The sequence below is a fragment of the Dendrobates tinctorius genome, unplaced genomic scaffold (genome assembly GCF_039654945.1).
Source record: "Dendrobates tinctorius isolate UK_male_01 unplaced genomic scaffold, ASM3965494v1 ptg000316l, whole genome shotgun sequence".
NCBI classification, from domain to species: Eukaryota; Metazoa; Chordata; class Amphibia; order Anura; family Dendrobatidae; genus Dendrobates; species Dendrobates tinctorius.
In genome coordinates, this window is record NW_027361983.1 from 74,209 (window position 1) to 92,257 (window position 18,049).

The 18,049-nt window shown below is 51.7% G+C and overlaps 1 protein-coding gene across 6 annotated transcripts in view; it reads right to left on the reverse strand.

Annotated features, from left to right (window-relative positions):
* The window catches only part of TJAP1 (tight junction associated protein 1), a 54,815-nt gene that overhangs the window by 18,497 nt on the left and 18,269 nt on the right, over window positions 1-18,049 (reverse strand). For 4 of the 6 annotated variants that reach the window (XM_073561382.1, XM_073561383.1, XM_073561385.1 and 1 more), the window contains 5 exons: window positions 17,974-18,002; window positions 14,570-14,674; window positions 3,853-4,014; window positions 3,709-3,775; window positions 542-649 (listed from right to left, as the gene is read on the reverse strand). In XM_073561382.1, coding sequence (XP_073417483.1) covers window positions 542-649; window positions 3,709-3,775; window positions 3,853-4,014; window positions 14,570-14,674; window positions 17,974-18,002 — 471 coding nt within the window. The remainder of the gene's footprint in view (window positions 1-541; window positions 650-3,708; window positions 3,776-3,852; window positions 4,015-14,569; window positions 14,675-17,973; window positions 18,003-18,049) is intronic. The other 2 variants (XM_073561386.1, XM_073561381.1) reach the window with 1 other exon arrangement.

Genomic DNA, 18,049 nt, shown 5'->3' on the forward strand with positions numbered 1-18,049 from the left:
CAAAATACGATATTAACCCCTACAGTAAAAACCATAGAGAGCAAGGAATAAAAACAGATTGCCACAATTGCAGTTTTTCGTCTACCTCACTTCAAAAAGAATAAAATTCATATCGGAGACGATTAAAAACACCGAACCTACCAAAACTAGAATAAACCATCGGCTCGGCACGAAAACAGGCCCTCGCCCAGCTGCAAACGCCACGGCTCATGGGAAGCCTTCAGTGAAAGGCTTTGTTTCTTTTTACTACAAACTAATGATTTTTTTCCACCCCTTAAATAAAATCTACGCGAGTTTGATGTTGTGGTCATCGGAGCGACCCGGGCCGTCCGCGCTCCAGGCGGGAACCACAATGGGAACCAAAAAAGCAAAACCCCCACACCTGTCAGAACTACGAGCTCTTCACCATCTCAGTGACCTGGATATTTTTATCCACTTTTCAGAACATTATACGAATGAGATCTCTGAAAACTACGACCCTTCCCACCAGACCCAGGCCTCATACGGCTGTAGAAACGTTAGGAGAGGAGGAAACACCCACGTTCAGCTCCTCCAGTTTGTTGATGGTCGTCTTGGCGTCCAGCAGCTTATTAGTCAGCTCCACAATCTCCCAGTCCAGGGTTTTTCTGTCCATCTCGGCCTTCTTGATCTAGACGTGCCAAAAGGAAGGAGGTCAGTGATGCCGCGGAGCAGACAGAGGGCGGGGGAGGTGCAGTCATGAGGAAACACATGAGGTCATACATGCTACATACAGGAGGACCCAGCGTGGCAGGCATACCGGCGGGGTCTCTATCAACACCAAGGCTACCAAAGAGGGAAGACGGGAGAAAAAGGGGACGTTCTGGAGAAATAACACACAAAGCCAAAAACTATCCCTCCCATGCCCCCCGTAACCGCTACCAAACGCAACTGAATAGATCCAGCTCTGGCTGAATGAGGCCTGCGACAGCGCGAGACAAAGAGAAAGAAAATTACATGTAAGATACAGCAGAGCTCAACGTGCAGCACTCACTGCTCCATCACCACATCATCAGCCGGGCCTCATTCGCTCCATCATCACAACCACGCCGTCAGCCGGGCCTAATTCACTCCACCATCCCCTTGGACGCACCGTCAGCCGGGCCTCATTCACTCCATCACCACAACCATGCCGTCAGCCGGCCCTTATCGCTTCGCTCCACCATCCCCTTGGACGCACCGTCAGCCGGGCCTCATTCACTCCATCATCACAACCATGCCGTCAGCCGGCCCTTATTTGCTCCACCATCCCCTTGGACGCACCGTTAGCCGGGCCTCGTTCGCTCCATCAACACAACCACGCCGACAGCCGGGCCTAATTCACTCCACCATCTCCTTGGACGCACCGTCAGCCAGGACTCATTCACTCCATCACCACAACCACGCCGTCAGCCGGGCCTAATTCACTCCACCATCTCCTTGGACGCACCGTCAGCCGGGCCTCATTCACTCCATCACCACAACCACGCCGTCAGCCAGGCCTAATTCACTCCACCATCCCCTTGGACGCACTGTCAACCGGGCCTCATTCGCTCCATCATCACAACCATGCCGTCAGCCGGGCCTCATTCGCTCCATCATCACAACCATGCCGTCAGCCGGGCCTCATTCGCTCCACCATCCCCTTGGACGCACCGTCAGCCGGGCCTCATTCACTCCATCACCACAACCATGCCGTCAGCCGGCCCTTATCGCTTCGCTCCACCATCCCCTTGGACGCACCGTCAGCCGGGCCTCATTCACTCCATCATCACAACCACGCATCAGCCGGGCCTAATTCACTCCACCATCTCCTTGGACGCACCATCAGCCAGGACTCATTCACTCCATCACCACAACCACGCCGTCAGCCGGGCCTAATTCACTCCACCATCTCCTTGGACGCACCGTCAGCCGGGCCTCATTCACTCCATCACCACAACCACGCCGTCAGCCGGGCCTCATTCGCTCCACCATCCCCTTGGACGCACTGTCAACCGGGCCTCATTCGCTCCATCATCACAACCATGCCGTCAGCCGGGCCTCATTCGCTCCATCATCACAACCACGCATCAGCCGGGCCTCATTCGCTTCATCATCACAACCATACCGTCAGCCGGGCCTCATTCGCTCCACCATCCACTTGGACGCACTGTCAACCGGGCCTCATTCGCTCCATCATCACAACCACGCCGTCAGCCGGGCCTCATTCGCTCCACCATCCCCTTAGACGCACCGTTAGCCGGGCCTCATTCGCTCCATCATCACAACCACGCCGTCAGCCGGGCCTCATTCGCTCCATCATCACAACCACGCCATCAGCCGGCCCTTATTCGCTCCACCAACCCCTTGGACGCACCGTCAGCCGGGCCTCATTCGCTCCATCATCACAACCACGCCGTCAGCCGGGCCTCATTCGCTCCACCATCCCCTTGGACGCACCATCAGCCGGGCCTCATCTACTCCATCACAACCACGCCGTCAGCCGGGCCTCATTCGCTCCATCATCACAACCATGCCGTCAGCCGGGCCTCATTCGCTCCACCATCCCCTTGGACGCACCGTCAGCCGGGCCTCATTCGCTCCATCACCACAACCATGCCGTCAGCCGGGCCTCGTTCGCTCCACCATCCCCTTGGACGCACCGTCAGCCGGGCCTCATTCGCTCCATCACCACAACCACGCCATCAGCCGGGCCTCATTCACTCCACCTTCAACTTGGACAAGAAATCAGCCGGGCCTCATTCGCTCCACCTTCACCTTGGACAAGCCAACAGCCGGGCCTCACTCGCTCCACCTTCACCTTGAACAAGCCGTCAGCCGGGCCTCATTCGCTCCATCTTCACCTTGAACAAGCCGTGAGCCGGGCCTCATTCGCTCCACCTTCACCAAGCCATCAGCCGGGCCTCATATGTTCCACCTTCACCTTGAACAAGCCATCAGCCGAGCCTCATTCGCTCCACCTTCACCTTGAACAAGAAATCAGCCAGGCCTCATATGCTCCACCTTCACCTTGCACAAGACATCAGCTGGGCCTCATTCGCTCCACCTTCACCTTGAACAAGCCGTCAGCCGGGCCTCATTCGCTCCACCTTCACCTTGAACAAGCCGTCAGCCGGGCTTATTCGCTCCACCTTCACCTTGGACAAGCCATCAGCCGGGCCTCATTCGCTCCACCTTCACCTTGAACAAGCCGTCAGCCGGGCTTATTCGCTCCACCTTCACCTTGGACAAGCCATCAGCCGGGCCTCATTCGCTCCACCTTCACCTTGGACAAGCCGTCAGCCGGGCTCATTCGCTCCACCTTCACCAAGCCATCAGCCGGGCCTCATTCGCTCCACCTTCACCTTGAAGCAGCCGTCAGCCGGGCTTCATTCGCTCCACCTTCACCTTGAAGCAGCCGTCAGCCGGGCCTCATTCGCTCCACCTTCACCTTGGACAAGCCATCAGCCGGGCCTCATTCGCTCCACCTTCACCTTGAAGCAGCCGTCAGCCGGGCTTCATTCGCTCCACCTTCACCTTGAATAAGCCGTCAGCCGGGCCTCATTCGCTCCACCTTCACCTTGGACAGGAAGTCAGCCGGACAACTACAACAGCCATCCACTACACATTCTCCATCCTACAAGATTTACTACTGCAGCCAGATGTCAGAAATATGGAGGACATTTCTGCATGCCCCCCCATTAGTGCAGGAGACCTGCAGTGTCTTACCAGGGTGTGTAACTTTTCCTCCAGGTCCTGGTTGGTCCTCTGAGAGGCCGTGTAGCTGTTCTGTAACCTGTAGGACAGGGGGTGATGGTGGGATCAAGGGTCACGTGTGATGGAATGCCAAAGTTCCAGCTCCACATCAATTACCTGCGGAACTTGTCCTTGATTTTCTCCAGCTCCTCACGATTGCGACTGACCTCCATCTCCAAATAATGTCGTCCGGCATCCACCTCGTGCTCCATGGCCTCCATTTTGGTTGTGGCATAGGCCAATCGCCTGCGCAGCTCATCATTCTGATGCTGCAGAAAGCTGGAAAGAAAAAAATGAGTAAAGCACTGAGACAGATCACCACTCATCCCTGTGCCCGGGCAGAGGTCTACGCTATAAGACGGTCATCTGAACTTACTTGATATGGCGGAATGACAGGATGGGTTAATTCTATGAGGCAGATGGCATTATCCATAGGGTCGGGGACAATGACATACGATGGTCATGGGGGAGGGGCAATAGCATGTTCTAAAGATGTGGGGGTACAAGGGTGTAGAGAGCTGCTGCGATGTGTGCGCCACATGTATATGGTACAGGACGAGAAGGAAATCCAGACACTCCGACATACAGCTCACGCCTTGTGAGGCCACATTGTCCTCCATGAGGCCAGCCTCCATGTCCTCAGTCTGCAGCATGGAGCTCTGCTGGCGAGAACTCATCCGATGTCTATGGCATGGTGATGGACACATCCTCCCTCGCTCCGAGGTTTACCATCACCAGACATGACGTCCATTATTCGGATGAACATCCAGCCTCCGCGCCCAGAATCGATCTCTCCTTGTCCGGCGTCCATATTATGAAGGTGTTGGTTTTCACGTTCACACTCCCACCACAAACCGTCTAAAGCGCATAACAACCCACTGAGACAATCCCCTCCACGGTCTATTGTCAGATGGGGGCCAGTAAGGTGCGGGAGTCACCCAGGCCGTCACCGTTCTCCTCAACACAACAACAGACGCACTTCGATCATAAGTCCCAGAATTGTAGTATATATTGATCTAGCAGCGATAACAATGAAGAAAAAACAATGTGTAGCTACAAAAACTAATCTGTATATGCAGAAGAAGTGGGGCAGAGCTCTCCAGGAAAACTACAGACAAATATTATCAAGTGCTTGAAAGATGGCTGTAAAATCACACCGCCTAATATGACAACATGTGCACAAAAAAATAGTTATAGCAAGCATAACTATGCATAAAGAACTAGCTGAAGAGCCCGGCGCTGCCCGGGCATAGTAACTAACTGTGGTTAGCTATAGCAAATTATAATTATCCTTCATCCCATAGTCCCGTGCCCATATACCCATCATACATATCCTCCATCCCATAGTCCAGTGCCCATATACCCATCATACATATCCTCCATCCCATAGTCCAGTGCCCATATACCCATCATACATATCCTCCATCCCATAGTCCAGTGCCCATATACCCATCATACACATCCTCCATCCCATAGTCCAGTGCCCATATACCCATCATACACATCCTCCATCCCATAGTCCAGTGCCCATATACCCATCATACATATCCTCCATCCCATAGTCCAGTGCCCATATACCCATCATACATATCCTCCATCCCATAGTCCAGTGCCCATATACCCATCATACATATCCTTCATCCCATAGTCCCGTGCCCATATACTCATCATACATATCCTCCATCCCATAGTCCCGTGCCCATATACCCATCATACATATCCTCCATCCCATAGTCCAGTGCCCATATACCCATCATACATATCCTCCATCCCATAGTCCAGTGCCCATATACCCATCATACATATCCTCCATCCCATAGGCCCGTGCCCATATACCCATCATATATATCCTCCATCCCATAATCCCATGCCCATATACCCATCATACATATTCTCCATCCCATAGTCCAGTGCCCATATACCCATCATACATATCCTCCATCCCATAGTCCAGTGCCCATATACCCATCATACATATCCTCCATCCCATAGGCCCGTGCCCATATACCCATCATACACATCCTCCATCCCAAAGTCCAGTGCCTATATACCCATCATACATATCCTTCATCCCATAGTCCAGTGCCCATATACCCATCATACATATCCTTCATCCCATAGTCCAGTGCCCATATACCCATCATACATATCCTCCATCCCATAGGCCCGTGCCCATATACCCATCATACACATCCTCCATCCCAAAGTCCCATGCCCATATACCCATCATACATATTCTCCATCCCATAGTCCAGTGCCCATATACCCATCATACATATCCTCCATCCCATAGTCCAGTGCCCATATACCCATCATACATATCCTCCATCCCATAGTCCAGTGCCCATATACCCATCATACATATCCTCCATCCCATAGTCCAGTGCCCATATACCCATCATACATATCCTCCATCCCATAGTCCAGTGCCCATATACCCATCATACATATCCGCCATCCCATAGTCCAGTGCCCATATACCCATCATACATATCCTCCATCCCATAGTCCAGTGCCCATATACCCGTCATACATATCCTCCATCCCATAGTCCAGTGCCCATATACCCATCATACATATCCTCCATCCCATAGTCCAGTGCCCATATACCCATCATACATATCCTCCATCCCATAGTCCAGTGCCCATATACCCATCATACATATCCTCCATCCCATAGTCCAGTGCCCATATACCCATCATACATATCCGCCATCCCATAGTCCCGTGCCCATATACCCATCATACATATCCTCCATCCCATAGTCCAGTGCCCATATACCCATCATACATATCCTCCATCCCATAGTCCCATGCCCATATACCCATCACACATATCCTCCATCCCATAGTCCAGTGCCCATATACCCATCATACATATCCTCCATCCCATAGTCCAGTGCCCATATACCCATCACACATCCTCCATCCAATAGTCCAGTGCCCATATACCCATCATACATATCCTCCATCCCATAGTCCAGTGCCCATATACCCATCATACATATCCTCCATCCCATAGTCCAGTGCCCATATACCCATCATACATATCCTCCATCCCATAGTCCAGTGCCCATATACCCATCATACATATCCGCCATCCCATAGTCCCGTGCCCATATACCCATCATACATATCCTCCATCCCATAGTCCAGTGCCCATATACCCATCATACATATCCTCCATCCCATAGTCCCATGCCCATATACCCATCACACATATCCTCCATCCCATAGTCCAGTGCCCATATACCCATCATACATATCCTCCATCCCATAGTCCAGTGCCCATATACCCATCACACATCCTCCATCCAATAGTCCAGTGCCCATATACCCATCATACATATCCTCCATCCCATAGTCCAGTGCCCATATACCCATCATACATATCCTCCATCCCATAGTCCAGTGCCCATATACCCATCATACATATCCTCCATCCCATAGTCCAGTGCCCATATACCCATCATACACATCCTCCATCCCATAGTCCAGTGCCCATATACCCATCATACATATCCTCCATCCCATAGTACAGTGCCCATATACCCATCATACATATCCTCCATCCCATAGTCCCATGCCCATATACCCATCATACATATCCTCCATCCCATAGTCCAGTGCCCATATACCCATCATACATATCCTCCATCCCATAGTCCCGTGCCCATATACCCATCATACATATCCTCCATCCCATAGTCCCGTGCCCATATACCCATCATACACATCCTCCATCCCATAGTCCAGTGCCCATATACCCATCATACACATCCTCCATCCCATAGTCCTGTGCCCATATACCCATCACACATCCTCCATCCCATAGTCCCGTGCCCATATACCCATCATACATATCCTACATCCCATAGTCCAGTGCCCATATACCCATCATACATATCCTCCATCCCATAGTCCAGTGCCCATATACCCATCATACACATCCTCCATCCCATAGTCCCGTGCCCATATACCCATCATACATATCCTCCATCCCATAGTCCAGTGCCCATATACCCATCATACATATCCTCCATCCCATAGTCCCATGCCCATATACCCATCATACATATCCTCCATCCCATAGTCCAGTGCCCATATACCCATCATACATATCCTCCATCCCATAGTCCCGTGCCCATATACCCATCATACATATCCTCCATCCCATAGTCCCGTGCCCATATACCCATCATACATATCCTCCATCCCATAGTCCCGTGCCCATATACCCATCATACATATCCTCCATCCCATAGTCCAGTGCCCATATACCCATCATACACATCCTCCATCCCATAGTCCCGTGCCCATATACCCATCATACATATCCTCCATCCCATAGTCCCGTGCCCATATACCCATCATACATATCCTCCATCCCATAGTCCTGTGCCCATATACCCATCATACATATCCTCCATCCCATAGTCCCGTGCCCATATACCCATCATACATATCCTCCATCCCATAGTCCAGTGCCCATATACCCATCATACACATCCTCCATCCCATAGTCCCGTGCCCATATACCCATCATACATATCCTCCATCCCATAGTCAACCATTATGACATCATAATGAGCGGCGGCGGGGCTTGCAACCTATGATGACATCAGCGTCGCCATGGCAACCATTGTGACATCATAATGAGGGGCGGGGCTTGATAAGCACACACTGTTTCCCCAGTATGCAAATAGGGGCATTATGACATCATAATGAGGGGCGGTTTGGTGAATTCGAACGCGCGGGGTTAAAATTTTGCCTCACAACATATCTTAGGACGCTCTCGGGGTCCAGACGTGTGACTGTGCCAAATTTTGTGGCTGTAGCTGCGACGGTGCGGATGCCTATCCCGGACATACACACAGTACATACACACTTTGAGCTTTATATATTAGATGAGCAACATCAAAGAATTTGTAAGTAAATGCGAGCGCTAAAGGACACCAGTAGGTGTCGCTATACAGACACACCGCGCAGGCAGCGGTATACAGACACACCGCGCAGGCAGCGGTATACAGACACACCGCGCAGGCAGCGGTATACAGACACACCGCGCAGGCAGCGGTATACAGACACACCGCGCAGGCAGCGGTATACAGACACACCACGCAGGCAGCGGTATACAGACACACCGCGCAGGCAGCGGTATACAGACACACCGCGCAGGCAGCGGTATACAGACACACCGCGCTTGCAGCGGTATACAGACACACCGCGCAGGCAGCGGTATACAGACACACCGCGCAGGCAGCGGTATACAGACACACCGCGCAGGCAGCGGTATACAGACACACCGCGCAGGCAGCGGTATACAGACACACCGCGCAGGCAGCGGTATACAGACACACCGCGCAGGCAGCGGTATACAGACACACCGCGCAGGGACCAGGGCAATGTAATCAGTGTAAAAAAGTCTATCAGAACTTACAGCGTACAATGCTCCTGGTCTCCTGGATAGGCGCCCTCCCCAACGCGCGTTTCGGCACGTTTGCCTTCGTCAGGCATAATATTTGTCTGTAATTTTCCTGGATACTTCTGCCCCATTTTTTTCGGCATATACAGATTTTTTGCATCTACACATGGTTTTCTCTTCATTATTATCCCTGCTATATCAATAAACTACAATTTAGGGACTTATGGTCGAAGTGTGTCTGTTGTTGTGTTGTTGGTAATTTTCCGGCTGTCCCGCTGCTTATATAGGGGCCATTTAGTCAGGAAGTTTATTTATTTGACTTGGATGTTACTATTTATATTACATAGAATTATCGCGCTGGCTATTGTTTCTCTCTGCTCGTTTTCTACCTTTCTCCTCAGCCTGATTGTCAACCGGGATCAGAGGGAACCCAGAACACCCTCCGATAAAGGGAAATGGCCGGAGGAACATCACACACAGCACTACCGCCCTGCACTGTCACATACACCGTGTATCTCACACAGCACTGCCGCCCTGCACTGTCACATACACCGTGTATCTCACACAGCACTACCGCCCTCCACGATCACATACACCGTGTATCTCACACAGCACTACCGCCCTGCACTGTCACATACACCGTGTATCTCACACAGCACTACCGCCCTCCACTGTCACATACACCGTGTATCTCACACAGCACTACCGCCCTCCACGATCACATACACCGTGTATCTCACACAGCACTACCGCCCTCCACGATCACATACACCGTGTATCTCACACAGCACTGCCGCCCTCCACTATCACATACACCGTGTATCTCACATCACTGCCACCCTCCACTGTCACATACACCGTGTATCTCACACATCACTGCCGCCCTCCACTATCACATACACCGTGTATCTCACACATCACTGCCGCCCTCCACTATCACATACACTGTGTATCTCACACAGCACTACCGCCCTCCACTATCACATACACCGTGTATCTCACACAGCACTACCGCCCTCCACTATCACATACACCGTGTATCTCACATCACTGCCACCCTCCACTGTCACATACACCGTGTATCTCACACATCACTACCGCCCTCCACTATCACATACACTGTGTATCTCACACATCACTACCGCCCTCCACTATCACATACACTGTGTATCACACGCAGCACTACCGCCCTCCACTGTCACATACACCGTGTATCACACATCACTGCCACCCTCCACTGTCACATACACCGTGTATCTCACACATCACTGCCGCCCTCCACTATCACATACACTGTGTATCACACGCAGCACTACCGCCCTCCACTGTCACATACACCGTGTATCACACATCACTGCCACCCTCCACTGTCACATACACCGTGTATCTCACACAGCACTACCGCCCTCCACGATCACATACACCGTGTATCTCACACAGCACTACCGCCCTCCACTGTCACATACACCGTGTATCACACGCAGCACTACCGCCCTCCACTGTCACATACACCGTGTATCACACACAGCACTACCACCCTCCACTGTCACATACACCGTGTATCACACACAGCACTACCACCCTCCACTGTCACATACACCGTGTATCTCACACATCACTGCCACCCTCCACTGTCACATACACCGTGTATCACACATCACTACCACCCTCCACTGACACACACCGTGTATCACACATCACTGCCACTCTCCGCTATCACTTACACCGTGTATCTCACACATCACTGCCACCCTCCACTGTCACATACACCGTGTATCACACATCACTACCACCCTCCACTGACACACACCGTGTATCACACATCACTGCCACTCTCCGCTATCACTTACACCGTGTATCTCACACATCACTGCCACCCTCCACTGTCACATACACCGTGTATCACACATCACTACCACCCTCCACTGACACACACCGTGTATCACACATCACTGCCACTCTCCGCTATCACTTACACCGTGTATCACACACATCACTGCCGCACTCCACTGTCACATACAGTGTATCTCACACAGCACTACCACCCTCCACTGTCACACACACACCGTGTATCACACATCACTACCGCCCTCCACTATCACATACACCGTGTATCACACACATCACTACCGCCCTCCACTGTCACCTACACAGTGTATCACACACAGCACTACCGCCCTCCACTGTCACCTACAGTGTATCACACACAGCACTACCACCCTCCACTCTCACATACACCGTGTATCACACATCACTACCGCCCTCCACTCTCACATACACCGTGTATCACACATCACTGCCACCCTCCACTATCACATACACCGTGTATCTCACACAGCACTACCTCCCTCCACTGTCACCTACACAGTGTATCACACACAGCACTACCGCCCTCCACTGTCACCTACAGTGTATCACACACAGCACTACCACCCTCCACTGTCACACACCGTGTATCACACATCACTGCCGCCCTCCACTGTCACATACACCGTGTATCACACATCACTGCCGCCCTCCACTGTCACATACACCGTGTATCACACATCACTGCCGCCCTCCACTGTCACACACACACCGTGTATCACACACAGCACTACTGCCCTCCACTGTCACATACACCGTGTATCTCACACAGCACTACCGCCCTCCACTGTCACATACACTGTGTATCACACAGCACTACCGCCCTCCACTGTCACCTACACAGTGTATCACACACAGCACTACCGCCCTCCACTGTCACCTACAGTGTATCACACACAGCACTACCACCCTCCACTGTCACACACCGTGTATCACACATCACTGCCGCCCTCCACTGTCACATACACCGTGTATCTCACACAGCACTGCCGCCCTCCACTGTCACATACACCGTGTATCACACATCACTACCACCCTCCACTGACACACACCGTGTATCACATCACTGCCGCTCTCCACTGTCACATACACCGTGTATCTCACACAGCACTACCACCCTCCACTATCACATACACCGTGTATCACACACAGCACTACCACCCTCCACTGTCACACACACACCGTGTATCACACATCACTGCCGCCCTCCACTATCACATACACCGTGTATCACACATCACTGCCGCCCTCCACTGTCACATACACCGTGTATCACACATCACTGCCGCCCTCCACTGTCACATACACCGTGTATCACACACACCGTGTATCACACATCACTACCACCCTCCACTGTCACCTACAGAGTGTATCACACACAGCACTACCGCCATCCACTATCACATACACCGTGTATCACACACACCGTGTATCACACACAGCACTACCACCCTCCACTGTCACACACACCGTGTATCACACATCACTGCCGCCCTCCACTGTCACATACACCGTGTATCACACATCACTGCCGCCCTCCACTGTCTCACACACACACACACCCCGTGTATCACACACAGCACTACTTCCCTCCACTGTCACATACACCGTGTATCACACATCACTGCCGCCCTCCACTGTCTCACACACACACACACCCCGTGTATCACACACAGCACTACTTCCCTCCACTGTCACATACACCGTGTATCACACATCACTGCCGCCCTCCACTGTCACATACACAGCACTACCGCCCTCCACTATCACAAACACAGTGTCTCACACATCACTACCGCCCTCCACTATCACATACACCGTGTATCACACATCACTGCCGCCCTCCACTGTCACACACACACCGTGTATCACACACAGCACTACTGCCCTCCACTGTCACATACACCGTGTATCTCACACAGCACTACCGCCCTCCACTGTCACATACACTGTGTATCACACATCACTGCCGCCCTCCACTGTCACACACACACCGTGTATCACACACAGCACTACTGCCCTCCACTGTCACATACACCGTGTATCTCACACAGCACTGCCCCCTCCACTGTCACAAACACAGTGTCTCACACATCACTACCACCCTCCACTATCACATACACCGTGTATCACACATCACTGCCGCCCTCCACTGTCATACACCGTGTATCACACATCACTGCCGCCCTCCACTGTCATACACCGTGTATCACACATCACTACCGCCCTCCACTGTCATACACCGTGTATCACACATCACTACCACCCTCCACTGACACACACCGTGTATCACACATCACTGCCGCCCTCCACTGTCACATACACAGTGTATCTCACACAGCACTACCGCCCTCCACTGTCATACACCGTGTATCACACACAATGTGTATCACACATCACTACCACCCTCCACTGACACACACCGTGTATCACACATCACTGCCGCCCTCCACTGTCACATACACAGTGTATCTCACACAGCACTACCGCCCTCCACTATCACATACACCGTGTATCACACATCACTACCACCCTCCACTGTCACACCGTGTATCACACACAGCACTACCGCCCTCCACTATCACATACACACCGTGTATCACACACAGCACTACCACCCTCCACTATCACATACACCGTGTATCACACATCTCTGCCACCCTCCACTGTCACATACACCGTGTATCACACACAGCACTGCCGCCCTCCACGGTCACATACACAGTGTGTGCGGAGCGTTTCTTTCTCATTCTCTGTTCTGTCTTTCCCTCTCTAATCTTTTTTTCTCTTTCTTTACTTCTTTCTCTGTTCTTTCCCCTCTTTTTCCTCTCTCTATCGCTGTTCTCTTTCTTTCTCTATTCTTTCCCCTTTCTCTCTCTGTTCTTTCTTTCGCTCTCCCTTTGTTCTTTTTTTTCTGTCCACTCTTTCTTTCTCTGTTCTCTATTACTTTTTCTCTTTTTTTTTTTCTTTTCCCTCTCATCTTTTTTTTTTCCTCATTCTCTCTGTTCTCTTTCACCTCTTTTCTTTCCATTTCTTCCCCCTCTTTCTCCCTTTACTTTTCTTTCTGTCTCTCTTCTTTCTCTGTTCTTTCTTTCCCCTTTCTTTTGCTCTCTGTTCTCTTTTTCTCTCTGTTCTTTCTTTCGCTCTGTTTTCTTTCTCCTTTTTTCTCTCTGTCCTTTCTTCTCTCGCGGTTCTTCCTTTCTCTCTCTCCTTTCTTTCTCCTCTCTGTTTTCTTTCTTTTCCTCGGTACCAACCACTGTGCCCTCAGTACAATCAGCAGTGCTAAATGGGTGCGTTTGGGCATGGACATGAGTGACTAGGTGTGAAATGGGTGTGGTCGGGGCATGGCCTAAAATTTGCCGCTGCACACGCCGCATCCTTTGTCCCTCTTTCCCTTCTTCAAAAGTTGGGAGGTATGCATACACCATGTATCACACACATCACTGCTGCCCTCCACTATCACATACACAGTGTATCACACATATCACTGCCGAGAACCATACAACCGGGAGAAATAAGGAGACGGCGTCAGTCATTTCTTACACTGTTGAAGTAGGTGAGCTCCGATTGGTTGCTATGTGTTCTTGTTCCACACATCTAGAATGGAGCGGCTGTGGTTTCCATGGCGGCCGTCTGTAAATTTCTTGTCTCCATATTTTAAGAGGAAATAATTGTCTCCTTACTGCAACATTGTATGTAGAGACAACAATAACTGTACATGACGACGGCGCCGAGCCTTATCTGGGCAACCGGTCATTATTACAGCCGATCATCTGTAGCATATCGAGACGTCATACACCGCCTGTAACACACCAGTGACCCTACAACACGCCTGGATCATACACCACCTGTAACACGCCAGTGACCCTACAACACCCCTGGATCATACACCGCCTGTAACACGCCAGTGACCCTACAACACGACTGGATGTCATACACCACCTGTAACACGACTGGATCATACACCGCCTGTAACACGCCAGTGACCCTACAACACGCCTGGATGTCATACACAGCCTGTAACACACCAGTGACCCTATAACACGCCTGGATCATACACGACCTGTAACACGCCAGTGACCCTATAACACGCCTGGATCATACACGACCTGTAACACGCCAGTGACCCTATAACACGCCAGGATATCATACACTGCCTGTAACACGCCTGGATGTCATACACCGCCTGTAACACACCAGTGACCCTACAACATGCCTGGATGTCATATACGACCTGTAACACACCAGTGACCCTACAACACGCCTGGATCATGCAACGCCTGTAACACGCCAGTGACCCTAAAACACGCCTGGATCATGCAACGCCTGTAACACGCCAGTGACCCTACAACACACCTGGATCATACACCGCCTGTAACACACCAGTGACCCTACAACACCCCTGGATCATACACCGCCTGTAACACGCCAGTGACCCTACAACACGACTGGATGTCATACACCACCTGTAACACGCCAGTGACCCTACAACACGACTGGATCATACACCGCCTGTAACACGCCAGTCACCCTACAACACGCCTGGATGTCATACACAGCCTGTAACACACCAGTGACCCTATAACACGCCTGGATCATACACGACCTGTAACACGCCAGTGACCCTATAACACGCCAGTGACCCTATAACACGCCAGGATATCATACACTGCCTGTAACACGCCGCCTGTAACAAACCAGTGACCCTACAACATGCCTGGATGTCATATACGACCTGTAACACACCAGTGACCCTACAACACGCCTGGATCATGCAACGCCTGTAACACACCAGTGACCCTAAAACACGCCTGGATCATGCAACGCCTGTAACACGCCAGTGACCCTACAACACACCTGGATCATGCACCGCCTGTAACACGCCAGTGACCCTACAACACGCCTGGATGTCATACACCGCCTGTAACACGCCAGTGACCCTACAACACGCCTGGATGTCATACACCGCCTGTAACACGCCAGTGACCCTACAACACGCCTAGATGTCCTACACAGCCTGTAACACGCCAGTGACCCTATAACACGCCTGGATGTCATACACCGCCAGTAACCCTACAACACGACTGGATGTCATACACCGCCTGTAACACGCCAGTGACCCTACAACACACCTAGATGTCATACACAGCCTGTAACACACCAGTGACCCTATAACACGCCAGGATATCATACACTGCCTGTAACACGCCTGGATGTCATACACCGCCTGTAACACACCAGTGACCCTACAACATGCCTGGATATCATACACTGCCTGTAACACGCCTGGATGTCATACACCGCCTGTAACACACCAGTGACCATACAACACGCCTGGATCATACAACGCCTGTAACACGCCAGTGACCCTACAACACACCTGGATCATGCACCGCCTGTAACACGCCAGTGACCCTACAACACGTCTGGATGTCATACACCGCCTGTAACACGCCAGTGACCCTACAACACGCCTGGATGTCATACACCGCCTGTAACACGCCAGTGACCCTACAACACGCCTAGATGTCCTACACAGCCTGTAACACGCCAGTGACCCTATAACACGCCTGGATGTCATACACCGCCTGTAACACACCAGTAACCCTACAACACGACTGGATGTCATACACCGCCTGTAACACGCCAGTGACCCTACAACACACCTAGATGTCATACACAGCCTGTAACACACCAGTGACCCTATAACACGCCAGGATATCATACACTGCCTGTAACACGCCTGGATGTCATACACCGCCTGTAACACATCAGTGACCCTACAACATGCCTGGATATCATACACTGCCTGTAACACGCCTGGATGTCATACACCGCCTGTAACACACCAGTGACCATACAACACGCCTGGATCATACAACGCCTGTAACACGCCAGTGACTCTACAACACGCCTGGATGTCATACACCGCCTCTAACATGTCAGTGACCCTACAACACGCCGGGATGTCATACACCGCCTGTAACATGTCAGTGATCCTGGATGTCATATACGACCTGTAACACACCAGTGACCCTATAACACGCCTGGATCATACATGACCTGTAACACGCCAGTGACCCTATAACACGCCAGGATATCATACACTGCCTGTAACATGCCTGGATGTCATACACCGCCTGTAACACACCAGTGACCCTACAACACGCCTGGATCATACACCGCCTGTAACACGCCAGTGACCCTACAACACGCCTGGATGTCATACACCGCCTGTAACACGCCAGTGACCCTATAACATGCCTGGATATCATACACTGCCTGTAACACGCCTGGATGTCATACACCGCCTGTAACACACCAGTGACCCTACAACACGCCTGGATATCATACACTGCCTGTAACACGCCTGGATGTCATACACAGCCTGTAACACGCCAGTGACCCTATAACATGCCTGGATATCATACACTGCCTGTAACACGCCTGGATGTCATACACCGCCTGTAACACACCAGTGACCCTACAACACGCCTGGATGTCATACACAGCCTGTAACACGCCAGTGACCCTAAAACACGCCTGGATGTCATACACGGCGTGTAACACGCCAGTGACCCTACAACACGCCTGGATCATACACGGCCTGTAACACCAGTGACCCTAACACCCGTCTGGCTGTCACACACAGTACCACTCCTCCTGCGTGGCCGCGCTTCACTATGGTGATGGCTCTGGTGTCCTAGATTCAGCACAGTACGTCACCGGTGGGCACATTACATGGAGGACTCGAGGGCAGTAGCCTCATGAGTGAAGGAGGCCGAGGGCATGATCGGGGTAAGACGAGGAGGATGAAGCAAAAAGATGGCAACAGAAGGAGATCAGGAGGCAAGAAGAAGGAAAAGAGGGGGTCACACAGGAAAGCAGAGGACTGGGGGAGGGGTGAGGAGCGGAAGGAGTAAGACGGGCGACAGGTGGCAACTTACTGGATTCTGTCGGCTTCGGTCACCGGCTCCTGTGAACAGAGAGAACATCAGTCACTGGTCGAGCAGTGGTCACCGT